We start from the raw sequence: 14,167 nt of genomic DNA, 5'->3' as shown, positions 1-14,167 counted from the left end.
GTTATTTATTTTAATTTTAAAAGTTCTTTTTGGTGGAATTAATGTGCTCTTACCGGTGCACCAAATGCGCCCATTTCATTAAAGGAGCTTAGCCGGTGCACTTCTTTGGCTTGGACCCGCATCTTGGACCATTGTTTGCCCTTTTTTTTATTTTTTACTCTAAATGGTTTGTGGACGGGTTCGTAGAATTTGGGTGCACTTCCTAGCTTTTGCAAAGACCAAACAGAGCAAACAGTTGTTTTTATTAATTATTGCCTACAAATCAATTTCTCTCATGAGAAATCAATCTCTCTTATGAGTGCATTACAGCTGCGGAGCATAGTAAATGTGACAGCTGAAATGAACGAGGAAAATCAATCTCTCTCATGTGTGCATTACAGCTGCGGAGCATAGTAAATGTGACAATTGATTTTCATGTGCATTACAATCTGGTATTCAAACATGTACAATCATTGATCTCAAGATTTTAAAAAAATTTTTCTTTAAATTGCTGATGCAATCTGATATTTCTTTAATATTTGGACCATCTGATAAATGTTTATAAAAATCTAGATGATCCTTGAGAAAACTATTCTAATAAGGCAGTTGCTGATAACCTTTAAATATTACAATATTAAGAAAAAGTGGTTGAATTTTCTGGTCTTTCTTTTTCTATAGTCATCAAATCAAACTTTGCACAACTTTCAATAACAAATTCTTCTTAGATATTTTATGCTTTTTGGAAGAGAAATCAAGATATTTTATGCATATCTTCGCACAAATTTTCTAGATTTTCACACCCACCAATAAATAAAGTTTAAAGAAATTCCAAGCACCCAATCCCATCCTTTTGGCAACCGCTTAGTAACTAGAAATAAAAATTTAAGGCTGATCATCTACCTCACATCTTTGAGCAGCTCTTCTTATCCATCTCCACTTACAACTAGAGCTTTATAAATTTTGCAATTTAAAAATAGATTTTGGGAGTCTTTTTATTTTTACGTTTAAAAAAATTAAGAGATATCTCAAATGTTTCAGGACGTCAATCCTCTCCGGAAAAGCTTTAAATTCAGAATCATACATTAATTCTAAAAGCTGCAAATGCTTAAATTCTACAAATATTTCTCAAAATCAATTTTTAATATAGGCCCTACTATACTATCTGCAAAGACTATTGACCGCACATGGTCTAGTCATTTAGGAACTTGGGGAGAGTTTGATGAAAAAAAGAATTAAAGTTAAGAACAGACACATGACGGGTCGTTTTGGAAATTTGGTGGTTTTGAGAGCCTATGAATCATGCATTTTAAAGGTAGCTAAGAAAATTCCATACTCGTAATCTTGGAAGAAACATCTTGAGATCACTCGCGCACATAACGCAAGCCAACATCTTCCAAGTTTTCATTTGAATTTGAATGATTTTTTTTTTTTTTAAAAGTTATTTTTAAAATCAGTACTTCAAAACAATCTACGAAAACATAAAAAAATTAATTTTTATAAAAAAAATTTAAACAATTTGAAGAATGGTTTTTTGGAATTTCCCAAACGGACCAACCATAAATATAAGATTTAGGAGGAGGGTTATATTAAAACAAATAATCTACAGAAGGGACGCATTAGAGAAAACCATAGAAAGTTCAAGGATGTGAAACTAAATTAACCCCAAAAGGCTAAAACTACCTTCTCCTTTATCCCACTAAAATGATCTTCCTCTTCCTCAACCCCCCAAAGCAACCGTCCTCTCGTATTCTCACTTGCTCAGAGACAAAAACACTTGAATGTGGATTAGTTTTTGTACTTGTGCATATTCCAAATGTTTGCATTATTACTCAGTCTAAAGGATAAATTGTGATGGCCAGTGGAAACTTTCAGATTACTTCCAAATCATTCAGATTGAGCTCTTAATTTTAAAAAACAGGATTAGGGATATGTTAATATCATGGCCGCCCACAGTTTCCACATTTCACAACGAGGAATCCCTAAAATGCAAAGTCCATATTCCCAGTAATTGCCGAAAGTTTCACAAAACAAGACCCCACCGTAAAGTATCCACGCGTCCAAATTGACTGCATCGACTAATCAGCAGGCATCCTCCATCTAACGTGTTGACAGGTTCAGCCTCATCATGAAACACATGGGACCTGCGTGGGTCCTTTTGCTTTTATACATGTAAATGTACACAGTCACCCATTATTTGACCATATTCTTAGGCGACCTGCTGTCGCAAAAAAATCGAGTTAGTTTCTATTTTTAATCATATCTGGATTAAATATGGTGCTAGATGCGTTTTTAACGCAAAACGGTAAGCAGAAAACTGTGTTGTAATTTTTTACAAAACCACGGATTGCTATGATTTTTTTTATAAATGGTTTTTTTATATTTTTTTATTGTTAAGATTTTTTTTTAAAAAAAAATTATTTTAACTGATTTTATTTTATAATAGTGAGATGGTTAAGAGTTTAATTTTGTAATTTTTTTTCTTTTTTATTTTGTTTTTTTACCAAGGTTAACATAATTTATGGGTTTGTCAAAGTAACCCAGAATATTCCAGTTTATGAATTTGATGGGTTTTTTTTTCATTGCACTTGAATTTTTATAATTTATTTTTTTATATTATTAAAAAAAATAATTTTTATAAAAAATATGTTATTAAACTTTATGAAATAAAAAAATTAAAGAATATGGAGAGAATAATTGTTTCACTCAACACCTATTTTGACACCGTGGAATTATAATAGAAAGATGTTTTGTTTTTTTAATTTTTATTATGGTTTTTTAAAATTTATTTTTGTTAATTTTATTTTTTAAAATTAAAATTTTAAAAAAATAGGTCTGTAATTTGCTAGCCTAAAGAGTGTAGAGTCCATATTCTAGTTTTCAATTGTATCTTTTATCTTCATCCATCTGTAGAATGTTGTAATAGAAGTGCTTTCTGAAGTCAAAGATGTACAGTCACACCATATAAGCTCCAAATTCTATCTGAAAATCTTTACCACTATCATATATTTGGGCCAGCCACATCATGGTATTCAAATCTGCTAATTGGTTTTTATGTTTTAAAAATATTATTAAAAAAGTTTTGAATTTTTTTATTTTTTTCATTACTTAAACTTATTTTTATGTTTTATATAGATCATTTTAATGTGTTTGTCCAGAATTAATTTTTAAAAATAATAATAAAATATTATTTTAATATATTTGTATATAAAAGTAATTTTTTTTTTATAATACCAAACATGCTATTATGCTCTTATAAATGTACAGATATATGTATATGCATTTGATCCACCATTTTCAGCGTTGATATGCTTTTGCCAAGTAAGACTCAATCTTACAATAAGAGAACATTTAGAACTCTTTTTGGAAATCAATTTCTTCTGATGCATTTTTCATTTTTTTTTTAATTTTTTTAATTATTTTTTTATTGACATAATGGCGCGGATTTAATTAATTAAATTCACTCAAAATCAAAACTTAAATTATTCACTAATTCACAAATTAACACATAAATTAACAATAATAATAATATTTAAATTGAAGTTTATTTTTAAAGTGATGCAACTGTGTTGTAGCTTTCCGTGGACCACACTATGGTCTAACTCATTTGGGGACTTGGGGAGAGTTTGATAAAAAAATGAAATGGAATCAGTAACTGACAAATGACGGGTCGTTTTGAAAATTAAATCGGTGGTTTTGAGAGCTTATGATTTAAAACTCATTTTGAGCCAATGATGCATTTAAAAGGTAGCCAAGGGAATTGCTTCCTCATAATATTTTCAAGTGTGTCGGCGGTCTTCGGTAACTTACTTTCAAAGTTAGCCAAGGTAAAATATCATATCCCTCTTCTTCCCACTTCTCACTATCTCAGTATCTCTCACCGATTTCCACTCTTTTTCATCAGTCTTACCGTAAAGTTGAGTCCCCATGTGATTTTAATCACTGCCAAAGGAATTTGCTTGCATTTCTCCGCTATTTCTTTCCCAATTCCAACCAAATTTGGATGGAACTCCTTTTGCCATTCTTTTTTTCTTTTTCTTTTTTAACCGAGAGTGTCCATATGCATACTTTAATTAAAATCACTCAAGACCTTAATATTAATAAACATGTAAGTTTTTTATAGCTTTGAGATTTATAACACTTAAATTGGTAACATCTGAATAACTAATTTAAAATCTAATAAGTTAAATTATATATTTCAGAGTTTTAAAATAACAACTTGCTGTAATTTTTTTTTAAAAAAATACACTTAGTGGGGGACAAACTATCGAGTTATTAATCAACAAAATTTGTATGGAACTCATTTTGCCCTTGATAATTTTTTTCTTTTTTAAAAAAAGATACATTTACAATGCTTTGTCATTATTATTTTTACGCTTTAAAAAAAATCAAGTTGGCTTACAGCGAAGCATGGACAAACTTTTTAAAAGTTTCGTTGATTACTAACTACATATTTATCGAGTGAACCCTATTATAATCAAACTATCATTTTTTCTTTTTTCTTTTGTAAGTTTTTCATAACCAGATGTAAATATTCTACTAGACGTATTATAAACGTAAAATACAACAATTCAATAATATATAAAATATACTAAATTAGAAATTTAAGAAAAAAAACAAATTAGAAAATTAAGAAAAAAAAAACCGTGTAATAAAAGTTGAAAGCAAATTGGCGCAGCAGGCAACACATAGATTGTACGTAACTTCTAAATAGTTGTTTGCTAGCAATATTTGTCTTTGTAAATGATGAAATGGCTACTTGGGATGCTATTTGTGTGGGGAAGTGAGACTTTTTTTTTCATGTTGACAGGTTCAGTCTACATGATGAAACACATGGACCTACGAGGGTCCCTTTCCTTTTATACAAGTAAATGTACACAGTCGCCTACTATTACAAAGAAAATCTAAATGAATGGAAAAAGTATTGTACTGTTACAATGTTTTTTTACTTTGGTTTTTTTTTTATATATATTTTTTTATGATTTTTTTAAATTATTTTTGCTTATTTTATTTTTTAAATATTGAGATGGTTGAAAATTTAGTTTTGTAATTTCTTTTCCTTTTATTTTTATCTTTTTATGAGGTTAACATGATTTGCGGGTTTATCAAGGTAACTTGAATTGATCTAATAACCTACATGATTTGAGGTCAACCCAAATTAACTTACCAAATTCATGACCTGGATTATGAGATCATAATAACCTTATATCATAATAACCTTATATAAAGCAAATCAAAATAAATTATGAAGCTTAATTCTCAATCAACTCAATATTAAGGAATGAAATTAAAAAAAAATAATTGAAAAATAATAAAAATTTTGACTTGAGTTAACCTGCTAAACTCGTGACTTGAGTTAGGAAATTGAGATAATATCACAGAAAGTAAGCAAAAAAATAATATGAGTCAACTCAGGTTAAATAAAAATAAACTCGAGTCAACTGGGTTAACCCACCAGACATATGACCCGAGTCATGAGATCAAAACAACCTCATAGAAAAAAAACTAAAATAAATTATGAAGTCTAATTCATAATCAACCCAAAGTTTAATAGTGAAATTGAGAAAAAAATATCAATTAAAAAAAAAAAACCTTGAGTTAACCGAGTTAACTCGTTTCGAAGTATGAAATTAGAAAAAAAAATAATTATAAAAAAAACAAAAAAAAACTATTAAAATGAATAGTTTTTATAAGATTGTACAGTAAAAACATCATATTTTGTAGGCCTTGTTAAGGAGACTAATTCAACCCGTTTTTCTAAAATTTTGAGTATTTTTTGAAAAAGATTTAAAATAATATTTTTAGTATTTTATAAATATTTTAAGGGGTAAATATAAAGAAAAAAACAATATCTAAAAATATTTTTTTAATATTGTTTTTTAAAAAAAAACTTTAAAAAATACCCTACACCAAGAAAGAAACTGCCTTATTTTCTGATACGTGTTTTGAATTATTGTCTTTGGCATGGACCCTTATCTTTGACCATTTAAATTTATTTTAATTTTAAAAAGTTCTTTTTGGTGGAATTTATGTGCTTTTACGAGTGCACTAAATGGACCCATTTCAATAAAGGAGCTTAGCCGGTGCATTTCTTTGGCTTGGACCCACATCTTTGACCATTGTTTGCCCTTATTTTATTTTTACTCTAAAGTAGCCTGAATTAATTTATTAAATTCGTGATTTGAATCAGAAGATTTATATAATTTTATAAATAATTAATTTCTTATTATGAGTGCATTACAGCTGCGGAGCATCTTTGACCATTGTTTGCTTCTTTTTTCTTTTATTTTTTTACTCTAAAGTTTGTGGATGGGTCCGTAGAATTTGGGTGAACCCCTAACTTTTGCAAAGAGAGCAAACAGTTGTTTTTTCGTCTTGTAGGGTGTTTTTTTTTAGTTTTTGAAAAATTGTTTAAAAATGTATTAAAATATTTTTTTTATTTTTTAAAAATTATTTTTGATAAATAATCTAAAAACATAAAAAATTTCATTTTAGGTAAAAATAAATCAAACACACCCTTATTATGAGTGCATTACAGCTAAGGAGCATAGTAAATTCTGAGTATTGATATGAAGAGGAAAAACGCCACACCCTTTACTTTATTCCGTAATGTAATTTTAACTTTGCATTCAGAAATTTGCAGCTAAAACATGAATATGTTAATACCATGACTGCCAACAATTTTCACATTCCCAATTAAGATTAATTATTTTCGATTTGATTTGATTTTTATAAAAAAAAAATTAAAATAATTTTTTTTAAAAAAAATTAAAATCAAACTAAAACTAATTCAAACCGATTAATTTTAATTATTTAAAAAAAAAAAAACAGTTTAAACCAACCATCCGGTTCTAAATAGTTGTTTGCTTGCAATATTTGTTGTTGTAAATTATGAAATGACTACTTGGGATGCTCTTTGTATGGGGAAGTGAGACTTTTTTTCATTTAGGTGATGGAGTATTTATATAATTGACTTCATTGACTAATCAGCAGGCATCCTCCATCTCACTTGTTGACAGGTTCGGCCTACATGATGAAACACAGGGACCTAGGTCCCTTTAGTTTTATACAAGTAAATGTACACAGGGACCTAGGTCCCTTTAGTTTTATTACAAAGAAAAGCTAAATGACATGGAAAAGTACTTTACTGTTACAATGTTGTTTTTTTACATTTTTTTTATATGGTTTGTTTTTTTGTTTTTTTTTTTTTTTATAATTTTTTTCAAAATTATTTTTTTAATATTAAGATGGTTGAGAATTTAGTTTTGTAATTTCTTTTCCTTTTATTTTTTTCTTTCTATGAGGTTAATATGACTTGCAGGTTTGTCGAGGTAGCAAATGTTGTCTCATTTTATAGATTTGACGGGTTTATAATTAAACTTGATTTTTTTATTCTATTTTTTTCTCATATTGTTAAAAAAAAAATTAGTTTTAGAGAAAAATTATGTTATCAAACTTTATGACGTATTAAAAATTAAAGGATATAAGAGAAACCACTGTTCTCCCAATTGCACTGAGGATTACAATAGTAATCCACACTTTTTTGCTTTATTTTTTCTTTTGGTGTTTTTTTGAATTATTGTTATGATTTTTTTAAATATATTTTTGTTGATTTCGTCTTTTTAAATCGACATTGTTAAGAATTTAGCTTCGTAATTTGCTTCTTTTTATTTTTTTTATATGAGGTTAACGTGATTTGTAGGTTTGCTAAGGTAAATTAGGTTGCTCTGGTTTTTAAGTTTGGTGAATTGTCTTTTTTTTTTAATTGAATTTAACTTTTTTTATAGTCTATATTTTTTTTCTCATATAGTTAAAATATAGTTTTAGAGAAAAGTCAAGCTATTAAACTTTATAAAGTAAAAACAATTAAAGGGTGTGAGAGAACCTTTGTTCACCTACACACATTGTACTATGAATGACAATAGTAGCCCACAATTTTTTTTTTTTTCTATATGTTTTTGAATTTTTGTCATGATTGTTGTTTCAAATTTGTTTTTATTGATTTTATTATATTGAAATGGTTAATAATTTAGTTTCATAATTTGTTTTCTTTTATCTTACTTTTCTATAAGGTTAATATGGTTTGAGGATTTGTTAGGGTAATCCCGGTTGCCATGGTTTACGAATTTGGTGGAGTATTTTTTTTTTTAATTGAACTTAATTTTTTTTATTGTCTATTTTCTTCTCATATTGTTAAAAAAATAGTTTCAGAAAAAAAGTTATTTTATTAAATTTTATAAAGTCCATGGGTCTATTCACATGTTTGGTTGATTGACTTGGTTTGTGGGTCTAACAAGTTTTAATTTTTTAAATTAATTTTTTTTTCTCCTTAGATACTAAATTAATTGGAAATTTAGTTTCATAATTGATTTCGTTTTGCCTTTTTTGAGGTTATCGTAATCTAAAAAACATCTCAGTATTGAGATTGTATTTGATTTTATAATCATCTATTTTTGTTATTTGTATAGTTAAATAAAAAATAGATTTTAATTTTTTTTATAATCCTAGTGGAGTCCATAACTCAGTTCACTGGTTTGACTTACTAGCCCGGCTTACCCGATTTATAGGTTTGACAAGTTTAACCATCGATATGATATGTTTTTTTTTGTTTTTTTAATTTATTTCTTCCCAATTTTATTATTTAATATTAGATTTTTTGAGAAATGTACTGCATTATTGATTTTTGTTTGCTTTCTAAAAATAATCATATTAAACAAATATTTATTTTTAAATTAATATTTAATTTTGTAAGCATTTGTTTTGTAATATGTGTTTGAATTATTGTCTTTGGCACGGAGCCTTATCTTTGACCATTGAAATTTATTTTAATTTTTAAAAGTTCTTTTGGTGGAATTTATGTGCTTTTACTAAATGCACCCATTTCATTAAAGGAGCTTAGCCGGTACCCTTCCTAACTTTTGCAAATACCAAACAAAGCAAACAGTTGTTTTTTTCGTGATGTAGTGAGTTAATTATTGCCTACAAATCAATTTATTATGATGAGTGCATTACAGCTGCGGAGCATAGTAATAACTTGTTTATTTTTTATTTTAAATATATATTTTAGAAATTTTAATTTTTTTAATTTATTTTACTTTAAATAAAATTTGTCTTATTTTTTTTTTAATGTACTGTTATAAATTAAATTTGTTTTGATTTTTTATATCATTTTAATTTAAATTAAATTAGCGTGGAACCATAATTCCACCCTTGATGTTATTACTTAATCTTTATTTATATACCCAAATCTCAAGCTGCTGAAGAGGGAAAATATTGTTTAACAAATCAATATGTTCTTAACTTATTTGATTACTTATATCTTGTTTATTTTTGTGCTTTAAATTTTTTTAAAAAAAACAATTTAATTTTTTTTATTTTTTATTTTATTTGAAATTAATATTTTCTTATTATTTTAATGTAATGATATCAAAATAATATTTAAAAATAAAAAATATTTTTTTAAATATATTTTTTAAAAAATATACTTTAAAAAATAATAATTATTAGACTCTCAAACACACTGTACACAACAAAACCATATAAAAAAAAGGTAACGGTGAGAGTTATCAAGGTTTTGCTGGGATATTGGATTCATGGATTTTTAAGAGTTTTAATAGACTATGGCCAGTAGTGTTTGGGCCATGGCCCAAATTAGACCTAAAATATTTTCTTTCGAGCATGGTCAGGGAGAAAAAAAAAGAAAAAAAAATAAAAATTTATCCTTACTTTGTGGTGATTGAAGGAACGAATGTATGATGGTCATCAAATCTTTTACTTCAGAAAAAATCTTCTAAATAATCTATCCTTTACTTATAACTTCCTAAGCAGTAAGCACAATAGCATAAAAGCAAGTGATGTCTCTCTCAAAACCTGAGATGCATCAGAGATCAAAGATAATCATGACCTATCCTATCTTATGTACTTTCTCAAGAGTTTTTAATTATGATAGTAATGATTCTAATTAATATTTTTAGGTTAAAAATTAGATTTAAAAATATGATAGAAAAATAGAATAGAAAGTCCTGCTATTAATGAAAAACAATCACAAAATTTGCATTTAGATCTTATTAAAAAAATAAATAGATTAAAATATACAACATGTTGCCTTAGTCTACAAGTTTGATGAAGTATTTTTTTTTAAATTGAACTTGATTTTATTAACATTTATTTTTTTCTTATATAGTTAAAAAAATAATTTAAAAAAAACAAATATTATTAAACTTTATAAAATAAATGGATCTATTCACAATTTTAGTATATTACAAGTTACATGACCCGCACGATGCCGTGGGTCAATTTTTTTTGCATTCAAAAAATATATATATATATATATATAAAAGCTAAGATTTAAAAGTGTTAGGTCTTTTTGTAAATTTATACTCAAGAGTCTTGGGTTTGGCTGCAACGCCTGGCCCAAAAGTAATATTTATAATATTAATAATAACATTAAGCTTGCATGACCCAAGTTTCTTTGATTTTCGTTTTTCTTTTTGGAATAGAAAATCTACTCAGCATGATAGCTAGCTAGTCATGCAGACCCTTAGAGTTTAGAGCAACAGCATGTTCCCATGCATTATTCACATATAAAGAAAGAGTAGATGTTCTTGAAGGGAGCGGAAATGGATGTCTCTTCGTTATGATCTTTGAAACTCATGAACGAGACAATGCAGTAAGTTTGAAATGATGTCCTTCTCCTCCCAACTTCAGCTTTCTAGTTTGTTTAGAAGGACGAGTTTATATGTTAAGCATAATTATTTAAATGATCACACACAATATTTTAAATAAGATAAGTTGAATAAAATAAAGAGACAAGCCAATAATTCAGAACAACCAAATGTTTATCAATTTATTAATGACAAATCATCACACACAGCTAGCCAAGAAAATTAAGACAGGGGAAGTTACACAAAGCAGACACTCCGAGCCTTCAGCTAATCTTTGCAAGAGACTTAACTGTCGTGGAAAATCTTGGCCGACAGGGCCTTCACAGTAGTAAACTTGAAGAAATTAGACAAAACATAGAATTTAATAATGATGCATGAAGTTCAAAGAAATTTAAATTGCTGAATGAATTAGTCAACTTTGCATTTTATCATGACATAACTTGTCTTGTTCTTTTGCTCTCTAGTTAAATCTGATGGAGTTCCACTTGAACCTGCCCCTCCAAAACACAAGAGGTTTTGTCAAATAAACATTGCATTTTCTTTTCGGGGAAAAGAATTTAAATGAAAAACAAGGAATTGAAGAATGGATAAAAATTGTGAAACTAAATATGATAGATTTAAATACTCATAACCCATACCTAATCAGATGTTTCTTCACCACTGTCATCATCGTCAACCATAATTTTACGAATATTTTTGATCTTTAGCCAATCTTCTCCTGTTCCCCTTCGGCACCATTTGCTCAAACTTGAACAATCACTGATCTTAAGATTTTGAAGTTTTTTTAAATTGATGCAATTTGGCATTTCTTTAATGTTTGGACAGTCTTTGATGATAAATGTTTGAAAGGATTCTGCAGATCCTTGAAGAAGTTGTTCTGGTAAAGCAAAAGTTGCTGGTAACGCTGCAAATATTATAATACGAAGGGAAAGGGAAAGAGGTTGAATTTTTTTCTCTTTCTCTTCTTCTATTGTCATCAAATCAAGCTTTTTACACTTTATAATAAATAATTCTTCCAGAGTAGTTAGGCATTTTATGCTTCTTGGCAGAGAAATCAAGCTATCACATCCACCAATAACCAATTTTCGAAGACTTTTAAGACCTTGCATATCTTCGCACAAATTTTCTAGATTTTCACACCCAACAATGAATAAAGTTTGAAGACACTCCAAACACCCAATCCCACCTTCTGGCAACCGCTTCTGCTTAGTAACTACAAATAAAAATCTAAGGTTGATCATGTACCTCACATCTTTAGGCAGCTCTTCTAATCCAAAACCTACAGCCAGAGCTTGCAAGTTTTGCAATTTGAAAATAGATTTTGGGAGTCTTTTTATTTTTGCGTTGCCCCCAAAATGGGTATATCTCAAATGTTTTAAGGCGTCAATCCTCTCCGGAAAAGCCTCAAATTCAGAATCATCCATTAATTCTAAAGACCGCAAATGCTTGAATTCTAACAAACATTTCTCAAAGTCTATTTTGCATGTAGGCCCCGCTATACTATCTGCAAAGACTATTGACCGCACTTGATGGAAGTTGTTTGGGAACTTGGGGAGAGTTTGATGAAAAAATGAATCAGAGTCGGTAACTGAAAAATGACGGGTCGTTTTGGAAATTTGATGGTTTTGAGAGCTTATGATTGAAAACTCATTTTGAGCCAATGATGATGCAAGATCATGCATTAAATCATGCATCTTAAAGATAGCTACATAAGTGAAATCGTCATAATCTTGGTAGAAACATCTTGAGATCAACTCGCGCACATAACGCAAGCCAACATCTTCCAACTTCTCATTTGGATTTGATGTTTGAAGAATGAGCCCATGTGCCATCCAAAATTGCACCATTAAGAGATCTCGGAACAAGTAATCTTTTGGAAAAACAGAACAATAAAGAAAGCATCTTTTCAAGTGAGTCGGCAGTCTTTGATAGCTTATTTTCAAGGCAGGTAAAATGCCATCTCCCTCTTCTTCCCACTTCTCACTGTCTCTCACCGATTCCCACTCTTTTTCTTCAGTCTTACCATACAGTTGATTCCCCATGTTAATCACTGCCAGAGGAACTTGCTTGCATTTCGCCACTATTTCTTTCCCAATTGCAACCAAATTTGGATACAACTCCATTTGCCCATCCTTGAATGCACACTTGTAAAACAACGACAGACAGTCCTCCTGACCAAGAAGACTTAGGTTGTACGCAGGAACAGTACCCATAATCTCAGCAACACGTTGACTACGGGTAGTTACTATAATCTTACTTCCACCAGCACCTTTTGATAACAAAGGCTTCAACAACAACCATTTTTGAGCTTCTTCATTCCATACATCATCCAAAAGATGCAAGTATTTCCTACCATTCAGAATAGCTTCAAGTTTTTTTTCAAGTTCACCCCCATCCAAATCCGCACATCTTTCCCCAGTTGCAGATTTAATAATCTTTTGTATCACTTGTTTCAAGGAAAAATCATCTGAAACACATACCTCCATATTCAGATCAAAATGACTTTTCACATTCTCAGCATCACACACCGATTTGGCAAGAGATGTCTTCCCCAAGCCTCCATCAAATTTTTTTTTCCTTTTTATGGATTTGTAAAGTTAATTTTAACTTATTCAAAATATGCATTTGTTTTTCTCTATATATATTGCTTACCTCACACTTTGCTTCCATTAATCTGCAGATTATTGGGTTTTATCATTGATGTATGTCTTCTTTGAGTAGTTTAGTGGATAAAATCTAGTACTTTGAGGCTAATCTTCACATATATTTGGTATTAAAATTTTAATTTTTGATTAATTAATAAGATAATAAAAGACATTTTCTTAATGTAATAATAATTTTGTGATAACTGAAATGAATGCCTGTAGTGGCCGTGGTGATCTTAGTGATGATGGTGGTTGCGATTGTGGTGGCAGTGTAGTAGTGATAATATTAATATGATAATTTTGAATGAAGATGTAATTAGAGTTAGGTTAACTTCAATAATGGGAGATTAATTTGAGAAATATTTTAATAATAGGTACATAGAAATATAAGAAACAGAAATATATCAAGTCATCTATCAGAAGCATCCATGAAGTTTCTAAAAACTAGAAAATTTTCTAACATTATAAAGAAGGTATGGGAAGGGGATGTTTCACATTCATCAGAGAACACCATAGAGATTCTCCTAATGTAATCGTCGACTTTATTGGAAGAATCAAATCACTGAAATATCATAGGTTCAGCATAAGAAGCAAGATAGATCCATCATATCTACATTATACCTAATCCAAAAAATTAGCCTACGAAACATACATAAATTCTTCAAAATCGAAAATAAACAAACGTGCACAAGCAAATAAAAAAAACTGCCTGGCTTTCACATAAAATCCTTCATTTTCTACATGATTTCAATACCCTCTTTGCGAATTTAATTAATTAAATTCAGTCAAAATCAAAACTTTAATTTATTCACTAAATCACAAATTAACACATAAATTAAAAATAGTAATAATAATAAAATTAACTTCATAAAATTAACAATA

General features: G+C 28.7%; 1 protein-coding gene across 1 annotated transcript; it reads right to left on the bottom strand.

Moving 5' to 3' along the window:
* Window positions 1–11,045: 11,045 nt before the first annotated feature.
* On the bottom strand, window positions 11,046–13,195 carry LOC118037212 (putative disease resistance protein RGA1). Its single transcript, XM_073405793.1, has 2 exons — window positions 11,279–13,195; window positions 11,046–11,131 (listed from the first exon to the last, which is right to left on the bottom strand). Exon 1 carries the CDS (start codon window positions 13,124–13,126, stop codon window positions 11,279–11,281), a length of 1,848 nt encoding a protein of 615 aa, XP_073261894.1. The 5' UTR covers window positions 13,127–13,195; the 3' UTR covers window positions 11,046–11,131.
* Between the last annotated feature and the right edge of the window lie 972 nt (window positions 13,196–14,167).

This window comes from Populus alba, chromosome 17 (genome assembly GCF_005239225.2).
Source record: "Populus alba chromosome 17, ASM523922v2, whole genome shotgun sequence".
Lineage (NCBI taxonomy): Eukaryota > Viridiplantae > Streptophyta > Magnoliopsida > Malpighiales > Salicaceae > Populus > Populus alba.
This window is presented reverse-complemented; position numbering and strand designations above follow the sequence as displayed.

What these genes read in the sequence shown, in the direction of transcription:
- LOC118037212 (XM_073405793.1), bottom strand. Translation starts at nt 13,126, where the DNA reads ATGGAGGTATGTGTTTCAGATGATTTTTCCTTGAAACAAGTGATACAA.